Source organism: Sorex araneus, chromosome 6 (assembly GCF_027595985.1).
Source record: "Sorex araneus isolate mSorAra2 chromosome 6, mSorAra2.pri, whole genome shotgun sequence".
Lineage (NCBI taxonomy): Eukaryota > Metazoa > Chordata > Mammalia > Eulipotyphla > Soricidae > Sorex > Sorex araneus.
Window position 1 is genome coordinate 26,883,648 of NC_073307.1, and position 19,949 is coordinate 26,903,596.

General features: G+C 45.6%; 1 protein-coding gene across 1 annotated transcript; it reads left to right on the top strand.

The window, feature by feature from the left end:
• Positions 1-1,570: 1,570 nt before the first annotated feature.
• Positions 1,571-19,668, top strand: C6H5orf15 (chromosome 6 C5orf15 homolog). Its single transcript, XM_004609861.2, has 3 exons — positions 1,571-1,745; positions 15,573-16,096; positions 18,197-19,668. Exons 1-3 carry the CDS (start codon positions 1,607-1,609, stop codon positions 18,326-18,328), a joined length of 795 nt encoding a protein of 264 aa, XP_004609918.1. The 5' UTR covers positions 1,571-1,606; the 3' UTR covers positions 18,329-19,668.
• Positions 19,669-19,949: the final 281 nt, after the last annotated feature.

The following is a 19,949-nucleotide window of genomic DNA, read 5'->3' on the forward strand; positions in this document are numbered from 1 at the left end:
TGATATATCACCAGTAAGAGTTGAAATAATCTAGTAGGGGGAACACATAGGCAAACAGCATAAAGAGACGATTGAAGTTGTGCTCGTTATAGAAAAAGGCCTGTTGAAGTTTGAATTTCCCAACAAGCAGAAGCTAGAATTGAGGCTTATTTCGTAAGCTGGTGGTTTCTGTGCTCAGGAAGAGACTTGGAACCCTGGAACCCTGGGAGTTTGGCAATAAGGGCACCATTCAGTATTTCTGGACTTGTGGTGGGCTTAGTGAAACAAACAGATGAATGATTTCTTAGTTTCCACACAGAGTATGTGTGTTTCCTAGCCAGATCAATGTTAAGGGGAAACAGATTCCTGAGAACATAGGTCCTTCTCTCTTCAGAGGGGCAGCTCAGCTGTGTCTCTGGGAAAGAGCAGCCATCTTTGGAGGAACTCTGAGGGGTGGGGGGGGTGGGGCAGGGGAGGGGTGCAGAGGGGTGGGGAGCAGAGCCCTGGAGCTGTGAGGCATAAATATCTTGCTTCATGCCACACTGTTTTTTTTGCAATTAAACGAAATCTTCGTGATTCGCAGCTGATTGACATTTTTTATTAAGAAAACATTCGCCTAACACAGACCAAAGCATTGTGCCTGGGCCTGGACTTTTGGGAAGTTCCTGGAAATTTCTCCATTTGCATTTTCAGATGCGGGTGGTTATGTTACAAAACTTGAAAACAGAAAGCTATTGTAAGAAATGCACAAACTGTTTGCTTCACTATTGTGTTAATCCCCCTTTCGTGCTTTTCATTCAAAATTTCTTCTGTGATTATAGTGTATATTTTACTCTAGTTTCACTCAGAAAAATAAAAGCAAGATTAGTTCTTTATTGTATAGTGATGTATGGAGAGGCCTTAACCTGTTGAAATCACATTTGATCATAGGGAAAGAAAAGCAAACAACTTAAAAGACAATTTCATCACTTGGGACTGGAGTCCAGCTTTGGTGGGTACAGGAGCAATGCCTGGGCTTTGGTTACTGGGCTTCATCTAGAACATAACTGGATTTTTAAATTTGTTTTGTTTTGTTTCTGGGCCATACTCTGCTGAGCCTAGGGATTCGGGGGATGACAGGGATCACTGCGTTTAGGAATCACTCTTGGTGATACCTCGGAGATCCCAGATACCAGGCATCTACCTATCGCTGTGCAATTACTCAGGCCTCGGCTGCTGGATCTTTTTTAAAAATAAAGTTTTAAAAGCAGCTTTTCTCAGTCTTCCCCACTCGTTTCCTTCCTGAAATCCGTGTCCCACTGTCGTACCGGTCGCCCATGCATTCCGTTTTCACCTGTGGCCCCACTAAAATATCCTGGACTGAGAAAGGCTATTTAAAAGCACTTTCAGCTGCATCAGGGGCTTAGCTAGCCCCCCAGGAGGCCCACAAAGGCTCCACACTCCGCCCCGCAGCCAAGTTTGCAAAGGAAGCCTCTGGCGATCGGCACCCGGCCCCGACCCTTCCTCCTCCAGAGTCGCGCTCCGGACGCGCGCCGTGACGTCATCACGCCGGGCCCGCCTTGCCCTACGCAGGCTGACGTCACGACGCAGAGCCTAGCAACGGCGCAGGCTCCCGGGCGAGTCCGTTATGGCCGCTGCCGCTCCGGGCAGGATGAGGGTGGCGGTGCGAGCCCAGCTGCCTCTCGGGCCGGCCGTGCAGGCTTCCGCGACGCTGGCGCGGCCGCTGGTCCTGGCGCTCCTGCTGGCATCCGCCACCGTGGCCAGCGGTAAAGCGGGGCGCGGCGGGCGGCGACGCGGGCGCCGGGGAGGACGCGGGCCGGGCCGCGCGGGCAGCGGCTGGGCAGCGGCTGGGCAGCGCTGGGGGGTCTCCAGGAGGCCCGGGGAGTGGTGCCGGGGGCGCCCGGGGTGCAGCTGGGCGGGGAGGAGGAGTGGGCTGTGTCGAGTGGCGAGGATGGGAGCGGCGGCGGGATTTCCAAAATTCCTGGAGCCGGGGTGGGGGAATTAGGAGAGTGTGGGAAACACGGGTCAAGGAGACGGCCCAGGTTCGGGAGACGGGGTGGTCCAGAGATCCCGAGGGAGCGACGCCCCCCTCCCCAATCCCTGCAGGCCCGGAGGATGGGGCTTGGGTCAGTGATGGGGACCAAGTGGGGCCGGGGAAGGCCGGGCGGCGCTCACGGGGTGTGGAAAGCGCAGCCTTTGGGGAACTGGAGCACACCTGGCATCTTCTGCAAGGTAGAGGGGTGCCGGGGTCCTGGGAGGTGTGCGAGGAGTGGGGTTAGGGGACCAGGAGATGCTCTGTTAACACCGTTACCTCTGCCAGGGTCCCAGTGCGCGGTCTTTGTAGTCATTAGCTCTCTCTCTCTCTCTCTCTCTCTCTCTCTCTCTCTCTCTCTCTCTCTCTCTCTCTCTCTCTTTCCCCCTCTTCCCTCCCTCTTTCCCCCTCTTCCCTCCCAGTGCGCGGTCTTTGTAGTCATTAGCTCTCTCTCTCTCTCTCTCTCTCTCTCTCTCTCTCTCTCTCTCTCTCTCCTCTCTCTCCCTCTTTCCCCCTCTTCCCTCTCCCTTCTCCCCTCTCCCCTCTCCCTCCTTCTCCTTCTCCCTCTCCCTCTCCCTCCTCCTCCCTCTCTCTCTCTCTCTCTCTCTCTCTCTCTCTCTCTCTCTTTCCACCCCCACCCCTATCCCCACCCCATTGTAATTCGTGTAATTCGGATGATGCTTGCTTCATCGAGTCCATTAATTCTTGGGCAAGAAGGAATTCAGCCCTGCAGGGCTCGGGATTTACCGACCCAGAACTTGATTCGGTTCTTGGGAAGTAGTTCGTTCGTTCTTTCTTTCTTTCTTTCTTTCTTTCTTTCTTTCTTTCTTTCTTTCTTTCTTTCTTTCTTTCTTTCTTTCTTTCTTTCTTTCTTTCTTTCTTTCTTTCTTTCTTTCTTTCTCTCTTTCTTCCTCTTCTTTTCTTTTCTTTTCTTTTCTTTTCTTTTCTTTTCTTTTCTTTTCTTTTCTTTTCTTTTCTTTTCTTTTCTTTTCTTTTCTTTTCTTTTCTTTCCTTTCCTTTCCTTTTCTTTCCTTTTCTTTTCTTTCTCATCCGTCAGGCCAAGACACAATCCCCTCCCGGCCCCCTCCCCCAACCTTTTCTGGAGGTTTTTTTGAGTGAAAACCTGTGTGAATGGGATAGTGTTCCTTTGAGGGTTGGGGTCCTCTAGCAGCGCTGCAGCCCCTGGGGAGTGCTTGCAGGCTGTGGAGAAGCACCGCTGCCCAGTCCCCTTGGCCCTTACGTCTGTAGTAGGATGCAGTGAGATTTTTCCCTGACTGATGCAGGAGGAACAGACCTCTTGGTACTGCTGGAAGGCTGAAGAGTGATGGCTTGGGGTATAGATATCTGGCAAGTGTAGTTTCAGAAATACTCCCCCTCCCCACCACACACACACACACACACACACACACACACACACACACATGGAGATAGGGAGATGATTGCAAAATTTTTTTGAAAGGGAGTCAGTAGGTGAATGGGAATGTAGACCCCACCTGTCCCTATGATTTGTTAAGAGCCCATACATGTAGCACCTACTGTACTTTTTGTGTGTTTTTGTGCCACACTCTGCAATGTTTGGTTTACTCTTGGCTCTGCATTCAAAAATTAATGCAGGGGCTGGAGCGACAGCACAGCGGGTAGGGCGCTTGCCTTGCACAGGCTGACCCGGGTTCGATTCCCAGCATCCCATATGGTCCCCTGAGCACCGCCAGGAGTAATTCCTGAATGCAGAGCCAGGAGTAACCCCTGTGTATCACCGGGTGTGACCCAAAAAGAAAAAAAAATAAATTAATGCAGGCTGGTGCTCTGGGGGCTGTTTGGGATGCCAGGGATTGAACTGTGGTCAACAGCATGCAAGGTGGGCTGGAGAGATAGTATAATCCTTTGCCTTGCATGCAGCCAACCCGGGTTCAATTCCCAGTATCCCATATGATCCCCTGAACACTGCCAGGAGTAATTCCTGAGTGCAGAGCCAGGTGTAACCCCTGTGCATCGCTGGGTGTGACCCAAAAAGCCAAAAATAAATCAAAACAAAACAAAATAAACTGTGCAAGGCAAGCTACCAACCTCCTGTACTATCTCTCCAGCCCCCACCAGTTATAATTTTAAATCTTTTATGGGGGGTGGGGCACTTACTCCTGGCTCTGAACTCTGGAATCACTTCATTGCATGAAGACCAAATGGGATGCTGGGGATCGAACCCAGGGTGGCCACTTGCAGAGTAAGTGCTCTATCTCCTGTTCTATCATTCCACTAGTCATACTTTTTAAAAATTAGGATGATGTATATGTTTTGGGGAGCATTTCACACAATGTCTGTTCTCACTCCCTGTCCCATTTCCACCTCATCTCTGCCAGGTCAGAGTCCAAAGGTGTGTTTCCTTTGGACGCTATTGGATCTCCCTTAAAAAAAAAAAAAAATCCCAACACGATGAGATATAGTGAGTTATAGTTATGTGAGTGAGATCATCAGGTATTTTTCTTCTGACTTATTTCATTAAGCATAATCCATTGCACTGGAGAAGGCAAGACTTTATGCTTTCTTGTACCTGAATTGTATTCTGTGCCACATTTTTCTTTTTCATTCGACTCCTGTTGGGCACTTGGGTTGTTTCTGTAACTTGGCTATTGTAAACAGTGCTTCAGTAAAGGGGAGGGCAGGGGTGTACTTTCTATTCAAACTAGTGTTTTCTGTTTTTTTCAGATAGTTACCTGAGAGTGGAATTATTACCTAGAAGATTTATTTATAAAATAGTTTGATCAAGGTTAATCTTTTTTAATTAAAGATTATATATATATATTAAATATTACGAGTTTACTCCCTACAGAAAAGAACCTAAACTAAAACTAGCATATATGTTTTCAATAGAAAAGCAGCTACATTGCAATATAGTGTAGCACTTGTGAAATATGGGGGTAATTATTCTTAAATTTCTATTTGTGTTTTTTTTGTGGGGGCACAGTTGGTGGTGCTCAGGGCTTTTTTCTGGCTCTGCGCTCAGGGATTGCTCCTGGTGGGCTGGGGAACATACGGGCTGCTGGGGATTGAGCCCAGGTCAGCTGTGTGAAAGCCAAGCACCTTCCCTGCTGTGCTGTCTTTCCAGCTCCTTTGGGGTAAACGTAAATGGCTTTTGGGGGGTTTTGGGCCACAGCTGGCTCTGCTCACTCTCCCTGCTTTTGTGGGAGTCACTCCTGAAGGTGCTGAGGTGCCAGGGAAGGATCCAGAACTGCTCTATGCAAAGCATGCATTTCAATACTCTTGAGCTATAACTCATCCTGTCCTATAACTTTTCTTTTGTAAGCCCATGGTAGAATGGTGTCAGAGTAACTTTTTATAATAAAAATTTAAGTCTAGGGTCTAGAGAGAGAGTACAATGGGTCGGGCACTTGCCATGCATGTGGTAGACCACCTCTGACATGGTCCCCTGAGCCTTGCCAGGAGTGATAGAATCCAGAGTCAGAAGTAAGTCCTGAGCTCCAAAAAACGAAGAAAACCAAAAAAGCCCAAACCAAAAGAAGCACCAAAAGCTCCCCAAACAAACAAACCCAACCAAAAAACAAACACATTATTTATTTATTATTTTTTTTCTTTTTGGGTCACACCCGGTGATGCACAGGGGTTACTCCTGGCTTTACACTCAGGAATTGCTCCCGGCGGTGCTCAGGGGACCATATGGGATGCTGGGAATTGAACCCGGGTTGGCCGCGTGCAAGGCAAATGCCCTACCTGCTGTGCTATTGCTCCAGCCCCCCAAACACATTATTTTAAAAGTCTAGGTTGTGTTTAATCCAAACTTCAAGTAATTATAGAAAGTTATTTCATCAGATGGAAAGTTACTTCATCAGACTTGTATAACTATCACTGTCACTGTCATTCCTGTTGCTCATTGATTTGCTCGAGCAGGCACGGGTAACGTCTCTTATTTTTTTTGAGACTTCTTACTGTAGGTTTGTTAAATTTTAGTGTTTGAGTATATTCTTGGCACTCTTGAGAATTTTTGTTTGATTTTTGGTTTTGGGGCAGCAACTGGTAATACTCAGGGCTCACTCCTAGCTCTGCACTCAGGAATTACTCCTGGTGGTGCTTGGGGGACTGTATGGGGCCAGGGATCAAAACCAAGTCAGCTACATGCAAGGCAAGTGCCCTCCCTTCTCTGTGATAGCTCCAGCCCCAAGAATTTTTAAGTTTTTATCTTGATAATAAAAATCATCATCATCATCTCATTGATGGTCAATTTTCTCGAGCGGTCTGAGTAACGTCTCCATTCGTCCTAGTCCTGAGATTTTAGAAGCCTCTCTTTACTTGTCCTTCCCAACAGTGCCACATTGGAGGCTCTTTCAGGGTCAGGGGAATGAGACCCAGCATTGTTATTGGTTTTGGCATATGACTACGGCACAGGGAGCTTGCAGGCAGGAAACTCTCAGTAGCTTGCCAAATTCTCCTAGAGGAAGAACTGGACTGTAAGATGTTGCGTGCTTCTGGGAGCTTGGTTTTATAGTCTCTGGATGTTGGCTGTTGATGGGATTAGACGGTCTGGGGGAAGTTTCTGGGTGTGACCGCCTAGCTACTGGAAAATGGGGGATGTGGGTGGAAGAGACCCAGTCCTGATCTGAGCAGGCTTGGAGATCTCAGCCCCAGGTCCCACATACTTGAACTCTGCTGGTTCCTTCATGTGTGAGGCTCATCCGAATGTGTGGAGAGGGGCCTTGAGCATGGCTGTGACTGGATTCCAGAGGTCTTTGGCTCCCGGGGCTTTTGCTCGGGACGGGGAGGAAAACTCAACCTACCCTCTCCGAGGGGCCCCAGTGAAGACAGCCAGGCGCGGGGGCAAGAGACTGCAATAAAAATCAATATAAGCATTATTTTGGATCATCTATGCCCAAGTTTTGCCAGAGATAGTACAGTGGGTAGGGTGCTTGCATTCGTTGGCCCAACCTGTATTCAATTCCTGGCTCGCCATATGATGCTTGAGACTGCCAGGAGTCAGCCCTGAGCACACTGTGACCCCCAAAACAAAACAAAATACAACAAAACAAAGCAAAGTACTACTTTCTGCATTTGCTCCCAAAAGATCACCTGGATTTAACATATTTAGCTTTTTTTTTTTTTTTTATGGTGGCCACACCTAGCTATGCTATTCCTGGCGATGCATGGCTGGGTTGTGTGGGCCTGGGGGTTCTCTGGGGGCCGTGTGGTGCCGGGGAGAGAACTCAGGCCCTCACAAGCTAAGCCTCTTGAGCCATATCCCAGCCTAGTCTGCATGAAATTTTTTCGCTTGTTTGTTTCGGTGGTATGGGGTAGGGGGTAGGGCAGAGGAGGGAGGGTTTCAGAGCCTGCAACGCTGCTCAGGCTTACTCCTGGATCTGTGTCCAGGAGTCACTCCTGGCAGTGCTCCAGGCACCTTGTGTGCTCTCAGGGAGTGAACCCTGTCAGCTGTTTGTAAGGCATCCAGAGAAAAGTCTTTCCTGGAGCAGAAAATTTTTTTCAATTGATGAGATCCAATTACTGAGATTTTTCTTTTATGTATTTTGGTTATGGTGTGTAAGAATTTTGGTTATGGTGTTTAAGGTTTAAGAATTTGTTGCCTAGGGCCTGGAGAGATAATACAGCGGGCGGGTAGGGTGCTTGTCTTGCACGCGGCCAACCCAAGGTTGATTCTTGACACCCCATATGGTTCCTCAAGCACCACAGGAAGTGGTTCCTGAGTGCAGAGCCAGGGGTTGCCTTGTTCTAGATTCTAAACATTTATTTCTGTATCATTTTCTAAAAGTTTCATAATTTGACATTTTACATTTAAATTTGTGGTAAGTTTTTATTAGGTATAGGACTTAGGTTGAAATTTATTTAACTTGGTATTGTGGTAGATGGGCTGCAGCGATAACACAATGGGTAGGGTGTTTGCCTTGCAAGCGGCCTACCTGGGTTCGATCCCTCTGTTCCACTCGGAGAGCCTGGCAAGCTACTGAGAGTATCGAGAGTCTCTCGCCCGCACGGCAGAGCCTGGCAAGCTACCCGTGGCATATTTGATATGCCAAAAACAGTAACAAGTCTCACAATGGAGATGTTACTGGTGCCTGCTCGAGCAAATCAATGAACAATGGGATGACAGTGATACAGTGATACAATATGGTAGGTTAATTAGATTGATTTTTAAAAATATTAGAGCTGTCATGTATCACTGGGACAAACTTCACTATTCTTGGAATATCATTCTTTTTATATATTGCTGATTTCTACTTGCTGATGGCTTGTTTGTGTTGGGGCCACATCTGTGATGCTTAGGGCTTACTCCTGGCTCTGCACTCAGGAATCACTCTTGATGGAGTTTGGGAACCATATAGGATGCCAGGGATTCTACCTGGCCTGGCCTTGTGCAAGCACCCTACCCCCTGAACTATCTCTCTAGCCCCCTTACTAATGTTTTGTTTCGAATCTTTGTGTCTGTGTTCATGGGTAATAATCAGTCACCGCCCTTCTTCACTGCTGGTGGGAATGCCGACTGGTTCAGCCCTTCTGGAAAACAATTTGGACGATTCTCAAAAAATTAGATATTGAATTCCCATTTGACCCAGCAATACCACTGCTGGGAATATATCCCAGAGAGGCAAAAAAGTACAATCGAAACAACATCTGCACATGTATGTTTATCGCAGCACTGTTTACAATAGCCAGAATCTGGAAAAAACCCGAATGCCCCAGAACGGATGACTGGTTGAGGAAACTTTGGTACATCTATACAATGGAATACTATGCAGCTGTTAGAAAAAAGGAAGTCAAGAATTTTGTAGTTAAGTGGATGGGCATGAAAAGTTTCATGCTGAGTGAAATGAGTCAGGAAGAGAGAGACAGACATAGAAAGATTGCACTCATCTATGGTATATAGAATAACAGAGTGGGAGACTATCACCCAAGAACTGTAGAAATAAGTACCAGGAGGTTGACTCCATGGCTTCGAGGCTGGCCTCACGTTCCGGGGAAAGGTCAACTCAGAGAAGCGATCACCAACTACATTGTAGTCGAAGGCCATGTGGGGGAAGGGAGTTGCGGGCTGAATGAGGGCTAGAGACTGAGCACAGCGGCCACTCAACACGTTTATTGCAAACCACAACAGCTAATTAGAGAGAGAGAACAGAAGGGAATGCCTTGCCACAGTGGCAGGGTGGGGTGGGGGGGAGATGCGATTGGGGAGGGTGGGAGGGACGCTGGGTTTACGGGTGGTGGAGAATGGGCACTGGTGAAGGGATGGGTTCCCGAACTTTGTATGAGGGAAGTATAAGCACAAAAGTGTATAAATCTGTAACTGTACCCTCACGGTGATTCTCTAATTAAAAATAAATAAAATTAAAAAAAAAATAATAATCAGTCACCGTAGTTTTCTTATTTTGTAGTGTCTTTGGGTATTTTTTGTTTGTTTCATTTTGGTTTTTGGGCCACACCTGGCAGTGTTTAGGGCTAGCCTGCTGGCTCTGTGTCAGGGTTTGCTCCTGGCAGTTTTTGGTGGACCCTTGAGTGCTGGGGATGGCCCTGGCTAAGCCACATACAAGGCAAGCACCCTACCCACTGAACTACGCTCTGACCTCGTCTTTGTTTTTATTTTCAGGATAGTAAAAATCAGCTTCATACAGTGAATTGAGACTTCTCCGAAAGGAGTTGTGTAGAATTGATGCTAATTCTGGGCCATAGATGTGTCCAGATGCCACATTGCTTGCCCTGGTCCACCTGCGCCCAAAAGTATTAACTCTGCTTTAAACCTTCTGTAAAATTCTTCAATCAAACCATCTCAACTTGGATTTTTGTGGGACTGGGGGTGGGGTGGATTTAAAGTTAAGAATTCAGTTTTGGGGGCTGGAGAGAGTGTACAGTGGGTAAGGTGTTTGCTTTGCATGTGGTTGGCCCATATTTAATCCCTAGGGCCCCATATGGTCCCCCAGAACCTACCTGCTGTGCTCCCTCCAGCTTGTGTGTTTATGATTGGTTTTAAAGTTCTCCTCCAGTTGCCCTTTATGCCACTGCTCGGTGGGGCAGGGGTGCTTGCTGCGCATACCCGCCAGGTGAAGTTAGAAATGTACCATGGCCACTTGATTTCTCTTGGTTTCTGACCTCTTCTTGTGTGTGGCGCTGGGAGCTCTGGCTTCCCTCCTGGCCAGCACTGACACCATGTGACACTGTGGTAGGAGGGGCTTTATTACTGCAGGGCTTCTGGTTAAAGTTTGACTGTCCACGAGGTCTTCTCTGACTGCCACAGGCCAAGGGTGGAGAGCTGAAATCCTGCTTGACCTTTGCTGGCACTGCCATGAAGGGCACCGCAGTGTGTGTGTGTCTGTGTGTGTGTCTGTGCAAGATTTTCCACTGGTATTAACGGGAGGACTAGGGTGTGTGTGTATGTGTGTGTGTGTGTGCGTCTGTGTGTGTGCCTGTGTGTATGTCTGTGTAGGATTTTCCACTGGTATTAATGGGAGGACTAGGGATGAGTATGTCTTATCCAGAAGCAGAGTTTTGGAAGTATTCATTTGAATGTCAGACTGCTAAGAGCAATTGGATTTATGAGCCTAGAGCTTTTGGTGTTTCATGGAAGTTCTCTTCTGATGGTTTTCTTTCTTTTTACTTAAGAGATATTAGCTTGGTGGAATATGAGCACTGGTGAAGGGATGGGCATTCGAGCATTGTATAACTGAGATTTAAACCTGAAAACTTTGTAACTTTCCACAATAAAAAATTAAAAAAAAAATAAATAAAATTTTTAATGCCAAAAAAAAAAAAAAGAGATATTAGGAAGTGGCACTGTAGTTTGAGAACAGAGGAAATGTGAATGGTCTGCTAAGGGAGCAGGCATTAGAATGGACTAGAAAAGTACAGTAGAGTTGCCAATAGCATTACATCCACAATTTATTTTTCACATTGATTCTAAAATGAAATAAAAATACTGGCAGTTGTATGTATAGTTCCATCTATGCTTAGTTGCTTGGTACAGTTTGGGATTAGTCAGGCAGATTAATGTGGGATGTAGCCTAAGTAAATTGGATAAGATGAACAAAGGGAAAGGAAATTGTATTTTTAAGGGAATAATGGCTGCTCAGAGAATAGAATCTTGGTAAAAAGGAAGAAAGTATAATGGGCATGTTGGGGTGGTGGCCTGGAGGGCCTGATAAGGTGGTAGGATTCCAGAATTGTGGGTCCTGATGGATTCAGAATTCCAGGGAATGACTCTAAAGCTTGTGGTCATGTCAACAAGTGAGATGCATACAATTGAGATTGTGGAAGATTGTGATGGTAGATAATGTCTGGGAAGCAGCGGTTCAGGGAAGGGGGAGGGCTGGCTTACCAGAAGAGAGAAGGGTAAGAGTTTGGAAATCAAAATAGGAGTACTCTAAAATTAGAATGAATTTTAGAACCAGAAACGAAAGTCATTGAGAACTGGTGACCACAACCCAAGAGTCAGTGGATGAAGTTCAGTGGGTCAGAGCTGTGGGCATTTAGGGAGGAGAGTGGCCTGGCAGGGGCGCACTGGCACCCCTGCCCCAAGCCCCCCCCCCGCCCTGCCCCCCACCCAGAATAGCTCCTCCGCCCGCAGCCCCAGGCTCATCAGTGGAACATTGTGGGAGTTGAAGCACTGTTCATGAAAAGGGATGTTAGAAGCATGTCTGTGAGGGCCTGCTGGGCTTTAAGAAGCGTGGGGTGAAGAGGGACTGTGGATGACTGAAGTGAACTCTGAGGGGGATGAGGAGGAAATAAATTATAGCACTCTCTGCTTCTGTCAGGATGATTTCACCATGTAATCGCCGTAGATTTATTTATTTATTTTTTTGCAGAAAATGGAGGTTGTGACCATTATGTGAAGCATTAAAAAAATTGTTCTAGGGGCTGGAGCGATAGCACAGCGGGTAGGGCGTTTGCCTTGCACGTGGCAGACCCGGGTTCGAATCCCAGCATCCCATATGGTCCCCTGAGCACCGCCAGGGGTGATTCCTGAGTGCATGAGCCAGGAGTGACCCCTGTGCATCGCCGGGTGTGACCCAAAAAGCAAAAAAAAAAAAAAAAAAATTGTTCTAGTTTTACTTAAAAAATTATTTACAAAAATAAATTATTTATAGGGGCTGGAGTGATAGTGCAGCGGATAGGGCATTTGCCTTACACGCAGCTGACCTGAGTTCGATTCCCAGCATCCCATATGGTCCCCTAAGCACCACCAGGAGTAATTCCTGAGTGCAAAGCCAGGAGTAACCCCTGTACATCAGTGAGTGTGACCCAAAAAGAAAAAAAAATTTACTGTTCACCAGAGTGATATTGCAGCACTGATTGGTGCTTGCCTTGCATGTGGCCAACCCGGGTTTGATCCCCAGCATCCCATATGGTCTCCTGAGCACCATCAGGACTGACTCCTGTGTGTAGCAGATACAGGAGTAAGCCCTGAGCATTGCCTGTTGTGGACCAAAAAACAAAAAACCAAACAAAGTCATGTACTGATTTGTCTAAATTATGAGATGAAAGATGATATATCAGTTTTTGGACTAAAAAAGCAGATTGTGACAATTATTGAGTAAATGTGTAAAAATTACCTTGGAAACTCAGGCATAGAAATCTTTTATTTTTATATTTTTGGATTTTGGGCTACACCCACCAATGTGCAGGAGCTGCTCCTGTCTCCTGTACTTAGGGATCTCTCTTGGCAGTGCTTGGGGGACCATATGTGGGATCAGATGGGATTGGTCCCGTGCAGGACAAGAACCATGATTTGTGTACCATCCTTCCAGTCCAGAAAAATTCTTTTTTTTTTTTCTTTTTGGGTCACACCCGGTGATGCACAGGGGTTACTCCTGGCTCTGCACTCAGGAATTATCCCTGGTAGTGCTCAGGGGATCATATGGGATGCTGGGGATTGAACCTGGGTCGGCCACGTGCAAGGCAAATAAATGCCCCAGCTGCTATGCTATTGCTCCAGCCCCAAAAATTATTTTTAAAAGGTCAAGGTTGGTTGTTGTCTCACAGGTTTTAGAATTTTTATTTAAAAGTTTAAATAAAATGTATTTAAAGTTTATTTTCCCACACTTTGGCAGGACAATTTAAATATATCAAAGAACAAATGATTAGCAAATGTCTGAGTCATAATCAGATTAAGGTGATCATTATAAAAACTGTTTTAAGAAATTCCTATTGGGGCCGGAGCGATATTACAGCTAGGAGGGTATTTTGCCTTGCACATGGCTGACCCAGGTTCAATTCCTGACATCCCATATGGCCCTTCCCCCCTCCACCTCCCCCCCATTCCCACCCCCAGCACTGCCAGGAGTAATTCCTGAGAGCAGAGCCAGGAGTATGCTCTGAGCATCGCCGGGTGTGAACCAAAAAGACAAAAAAAAAAAAAAAAAAGAAGAAGAAGAAATTCCTATTAATGATCAGTCGGCTTATGAAATGCAAACCAAAACAACAGTGAGATATTATATCACATCAGTGAGACTGACAGAATGACAGACATATCAAAAAACTGTGAATAGCTAGTGTTGGTGGGGATATGATGGAAAAGGAACCCACATCCACTGCTGGTGGAAATGTTCTCTGGTTCAGCCTCTATGCAAACTAGCATGGAGAGTAATCAGAAAAGAATAGAATTCCCATATGGCCCAGTGATTCCACAGCTTGGCACCTACCTCCAAAACACAGAAGCATTAATTTGAAAAGATAGATGCACACCTATGTTCATTGCAGTGCTTAGTACAATAACCAGGATGTGGAAACAACCCAAACGTTCAATGACAGAAGCACAGGAAAGAAGGGACGGTAATACACACAATGGAATACTCTGCATTGTACGAAAGAGATGAAGGCTTGTGGTTCACTGCAACGTGGATGGAATTGGAGGGCATCTTGTTAATTAAGCCAAAAGTCAGAGGGAGAACAAATACTGAGTGATCTCGCTCATCTTTGGAATATAGAGAGGAAAACAAGGGAATTGACAGATCAAACAGTGACAAACCCTTGGCCTTGAATTACAAAACTTATTAATAAGCAGTGGGTGAAGGGGGGAATGATGATCAGAGGGAGCAGAAGTGCAGTGGTGGAGCTTCGCAGGCCTTTGGTGGTGGTGGAATGTAGTAACTTTGTACATGCTATAAACCTTTAACACTAATGTAACCATAGTAAAGTTTAAATCGTGGGCAGGGCAACCCTGGGGGTGTGCTGCTCAGGTCTTACTCCCGAGGGATCACTTCTAGTTGGGCTCAGGGGACCGTTTTATGTATTTATTTTTTTATCTTTGAAACTTTATTTAAACATCATGATTTTCAAAAAGTTTTTCATCATTCAGTTGTTTCAGGTATTCAGTGTTCTAACGCCAGACTTTCCTCTGGCAGTGTCCCCAGTTTCCCACCCACCCCCAAGTCCTTAGCAGGCACAAAATAATTTATATTGCTTGTTACAGCAAGCGTATGTCTCACTGAGGTCAGGAGCTGTTAGCTGCTAGCTGAGCCTTCGGTGTTATTTTCGCTTATTAAGCTGGTGGGCTTCTCTGTAACTTTCCCACCTCACTTGTTGTGCTCCTGCTGGGCTGTGTGTACTGTGAAGTTTGGAGATGACATATGTGGCTGCATAGTCCGGGAGCTGGGAAACTGGGATGATTCAGTAGCTTGGCATCTCTTTGAGGTTAGTTGTGGAGCTGGGGCATTTATATGCTGGAGGAAATCAGGCATGGGTGGGGTACTGGACCTTCCAACTCGGCCCACCCCCGTCCTGAGAGGGCTCCAGAGACCTCAGCCCAGAGACCGGGTCTTCTTGGGACCGTGGAGCTGGGCTGCTTATATGTGGGAGGAAGGCAGGTGTGGGTGGGGTGCTGAGCTTTCCGGGGCCTCCCTCCAAATTATTACTGAATATTTTAGGTCTCTGTGTTATCCTTTCCCTATTAAGGATAATCAGATTCTATATGACTTATATAATAAATTTAGAAATATTTGTCTAACAGTTCTTGCATCCCTTAGAAGTGTTATCCACAGCTTGTGTATTCTCTCGAACTTGTGTTTGGAAAGTATTTAGGCTCAGATTCCGTAGCAAAGAGTGGATTCTCTGAGCTCGGAGCAGCCACCTGTTTTTCTGTTCTGGGGATGGGGAGGGGCTTGAGCATGGACCCCCTGGACCCCAGTCTCTGCGAAATGAACAGATGGCTTGGGTAAGCTGCTGTGACCTAAAGTCAGTCTTTATCTTTTCTTTTGCTGGTCGGCTTGATTAACAAGTGAGGTCTTTTAGGCCCTTTTGGTTTGCTTTTAGGCCACTGCAATGGTGCTCGGGGCTACTCTGTGCTCTGTGCTTGGGGATCGCTCCCAGCAGAGCTTGGGACCTTGCCATTTTGGCAACTTGAACCCATCGACTACATTTTTAAATTTGTTGTTATTAGCTGATGAATAATTGACTAAGAACTAATTGCTGGTGATTGAGACTTATTAACTCATTCTCAACAGAAAGTTATAGGAATTAGCCAAAGAAAAACATTAGTGAAAAATTTATACAAATATGCTTTCTAGCTTGGTGGAAAGTTGGAGATGTTCATTTAATGTTCTTCATTCGTTTGTTTTAGCTTTAGCAGAGAATAATTCGTCCAACAAAACTGTACCCAGATCAGAAGTTCCCCCTGCAAACGTGAACGTTTCAACACATGAAAACCAAACCAAGCCTATTTTGCAAGCCAGCACCACTGTTCGTGCCCCGGCTAGTACAGAGAAAAGTGGAAGGCCGTCCCTTGCGCCACACCCCTCGCCCACCACGTCTCTGTTCCAGGAGGAAGTTGACAACAATGAAGAGCCTAGCATCGAGGAGGAGGACTTTCTCACACTGAACAGTTCTCCTTCCACGGCCAAAGACACTCTGGACAACGGAGACTATGAGGAGACCGACTATGGCTGGCCCACCAGCCCTCGGGACGATGAGTCCAGCGAGGCCTTGGAAGAGAACAGGGGCTACATGGCAATTGAACAGTCAGTGAGATCTTTTAAGACCCCATCCTCAAATGTAGAAGAGGAAGATAGCCATTTCTTTTTTCATCTTATTATTTTTGCTTTTTGTATTGCTATTGTTTATATTACCTATCACAATAAAAGAAAGGTAAGTTTGAGGTTTTTCTTTGGGGGCTGGGGTGGTTGTGTTTGTGTACACCCAGCAGTGCTCAGGCTGCTCCCCGCTCATTGCTTGGGTCTCTCCTGGCAGTGCTGTCTAAATAGTTTAAGAACCAGAGATGTAAGTCAGCAGTTGAGTGTTTGCCACGCATGTGTGAGGCCTTGGGTTTAATCCCTGGCACTGAAATACAAAAACAAAAGCCAAAACCCTTACTAGCTGCATAATGATTTAGTAGCACCGTAGCACTGTCATCCCGTTGTTCATCGATTTGCTCGAGCGGGCACCAGTAACATCTCCATTGTGAGACTTGTTACGGTTTTTGGCATATCAAATACACCACGGGTAGCTTGCCAGGCTCTGCTGTGTGGACAGTATACTCTCGGTGCTTGAGGGATGGAGGAATCGAACCCGGATTGGTGGCCTGCAAGGCAAACGCCCTACCCTCTGTGCTATTGCTCCAGTCCAGTGACTTAATAGCTACGTAATTTATTTAGTTGGTTTCCTATTGAATATGCACGTGGTTTCCCAGTTTGTAGTTTAGATATAATGTTGATGTGACCATTTCTCTGCTGGATCAGCTCGTTGGATTGCATGAGGTAGAGAGGACTGGGAGAGGCTGGGAGGACTAGAGAGCGCGGTGAGAGCGGCACGGCCCTGTGCGCAGCCTTGCAGATGTCAGGGGAGAGCACACACGCAGCATCCTTGTTTGTACCAGTCAGGGTCTCCCTTCTTTGCTTCATTTCGTTGTGTTTTGGGGCCCAGACCTGCAATGCTCAGAGGCCACAGTGGTGCCAGGGATCGAAGCTGGGCCTCCAAGTATGCAAAGCAGGTGCTTGGCCCATTAAATTCTCTCCAGTCTAGGATCTCAATTATTTTTCTGGGGGGAGTGGAGGTTGGAGTCACACCCAGCAATGCTCTGGGGTTACTCCTGTCTCTGCACTCAGGAATTACTCCCGGCACTGCTTGGGGGACCATATGGGATGCCAGGTCGTCCACCTGCAAGGCAAATGCCCTATCTGCTGTACTATTACTTCAGCCTCCAGCATCTCAAATTTTTAAATTTTTTTGGTGGGGGATCACACCCAGCAGTGCCTAGGGTTTACTCCTGGTTATGCACTCAGGAATCACTCCTGGTGGTGCTTGGGAGACTATATGGGATGCTGGAGTTCAAACCCAGGTCAGCCGTGTGCAAGGCAAACTCTCTTCCTGCTGTACTATTGCTCTGGCCCCAGGATTTGAATTCTTGACCTTACTATACTTTGATTCTCATCTTTCCTTTGGGAGCTGATTTTTCTCACCAAGAAATGACCAATTTGTATTGGATAATTTAAAAAGGCTTTTCGGATTTTTGTTTGTTTGGGGGCCATACCTGGCAGTGCTCAGGGCTTCCTCCTGACAGGGCCCAGGGAACCATAAAGGGGGCGCTTGAACCAGATTGACCTCATGCAAAGCATGTGCCCTACTGCCCATACTATCACCCTGGCCCCAGAGCTTTTCAGGGAATCAGTGGTTCTGTGCTCTTTTTCCTTTCGAACAGGTAATTTGCTGGTGTAGCAAGGATTGAGGGAAGTGAAGGTCCCACAGATGCATGGACCCTAATCATTATACTTGTGACCCACAGAGGATCTTGTTTGTTGCTCTGAGATAGAAAATAAACCAAAAACCACTTTGGTTACCTGTGGTTTAGTGATCTCTTGCTTGCTTTGTAAATATTTGTGGGTGTACAAAATTTTGAAGTGTAAGTGCTATTCTTTCATGGTGTTGGGCCATCTATGTTATAAACACATAAAGGACTTGATAAATAATAGCTACCTGCACTCCACTGTAGTCTGTCAACTCATCTCTAAAGACTGAGCCTAAAAATCAGTTTTTTATGAGTATTCCTACGGATATATTGAAATTTTAGAAGCACTATTTATCTTTGTTTATGAGATGGAAGACAGAATAGCCCTATGTGGCTGATTTTGCCTTTTATATTTGGGTACTTGGAAGAGAGATACGTTTCATTTATTTAAAAAAATATTTAGCATTCCTTCCCCCCAACTCTTTTTTCTCTGTTGCATAACTAATTTTGTTGTTCTATTCCAGATTTTCCTTCTAGTTCAAAGCAGAAAATGGCGTGATAGTCTTTGCTCCAAAACAGTGGAATATCATCGCTTAGACCAGAATGTTAATGAAGCAATGCCTTCTCTGAAGATCACCAATGATTATATTTTTTAAAGCACTGTGATTTGATTTTGCTTATTATATAATTTTATTTGCTTGACTTTTTATATGTTACCGTACAGATGTATGCCAGGGGCAATTGGTACTTAATGAGAGGTGGGTCTCTCTTCATTTTGCCTTGGTGCTTTGGAAATTAAATATCACAAACAAGAAGTATATAATTTTTTATCTACATTTTTAGAATTAAATTCAATCAGGTTTCCAAAATGTAGAGCCAGGCATTACCTGTAATTTGTTTTTATTGTTTTAAATTTCTTTATTATACTTCTTCTGGAAGTATTAGTAATGCTACTTTTAAAAGATCCCAACTTTTAACTGAATTTTAACAAATCTGGTACTGCTGATTCAGATTCTCTTTCTGCCATCCAGATACTATTTTTAACCACACATTTCTTTGTGCTTCCAAATGGAAATGTATAAGGATGTATAATAATGCTTTCCATATAAGTAACTTTTGTTTTTTTCCTTTTAGGAAAATTGCTTTATTTTTTTGGGATAATTTAAACCTAAAATAAGATAATGACATTGCTTAACCTGACCACAATTTTGGGTAACACAATAATGTGTTTAAAAATTCTGGAAATAGAGTCTGAAATCAGCAGTGGACACAGCAGGCTATGTCATGGTACACAAAGAGAAACTGTTTTGGTTTGAATCGCTGAATTCAATTTAGAGGTAGAAATTGAGGCAAAATAACAACTACGCATTCAATTGCTTTTAGGTAGCAATTGGTTATAGCACAGGTTTGTCCCACCAAACTGTCAAGCAAGGGGCAGAATTAGAATCATGAGATTTGTTCACTTTATTATTTTATAATAATTTTGAATAAATCTTAGGGGTTATTGTCATTTAAGTAATATTGTATCTAGGACTTTCAAATTATTCTTGAATGAAGGTGTTTGTATACGTAAAGGATATGTGTACTCTTTTTTTCTCTCCCTTGTATTTTTTTTTAAACTGGAAATTATTTACTGTTTGTCATTGTAACCCATCTTTCTATCCTAAAAGAATTAGATCAGTATGTAAATATGGTGATTTGACTGAGAGTTGAGATGAGTGGTCTCTCAACTTTTTTAGAAGGTATGACCCCTCGTAGATGTCAAGCACCCACTTTGAAGTATGGGTGGCCAGTGGGCCTGGCATGTCGAGCAGGAGAAGCCTGGCCACCCATCATTTCCCTGGAGTGGACGGTTCACTGTCCTAGTCTGAAGGAGGAAGCACATGGAAATGCACCAGAACTGTTTTACTGCAGTAATTTTTTTCATATCTGAAATTGTATTATTTAATATTTTGAATAAGATTTTAAAAAATAAATGGCAAAGGTAAATCCATGATTTTATAAGCGTGTTCCATTTATGTTGGTCTCTGGGGTGTTGTTCGGGGCCAGTCCCAGTGACTCTTGGTGCTTGGACCCGCCATGCACTGCTCTGTGGGGACCAGCAGGCTCTTCTGGGAAGAGTGCAATGGCCTCCAGGACCACTGATGGTGCTGGTGCCCGGGGGCCTCCAGGGCTATTTTTGATGATGCTTGGGGGCCCGCGGGGTGCTGGAGGTCAAACATGGGTTGGCTGCAAGCGGGGCATGTGCCTTCCCTCTGTGCTCACCAGCCCGAGGTG

What these genes read in the sequence shown, in the direction of transcription:
- C6H5orf15 (XM_004609861.2), top strand. Translation starts at nt 1,607, where the DNA reads ATGGCCGCTGCCGCTCCGGGCAGGATGAGGGTGGCGGTGCGAGCCCAG. An exon ending in ATCCGCCACCGTGGCCAGCG is followed by an intron (nt 1,746 to 15,572) that starts GTAAAGCGGGGC and finishes CGTTTGTTTTAG; the next exon opens with CTTTAGCAGAGAATAATTCG. An exon ending in CCTATCACAATAAAAGAAAG is followed by an intron (nt 16,097 to 18,196) that starts GTAAGTTTGAGG and finishes GTTCTATTCCAG; the next exon opens with ATTTTCCTTCTAGTTCAAAG.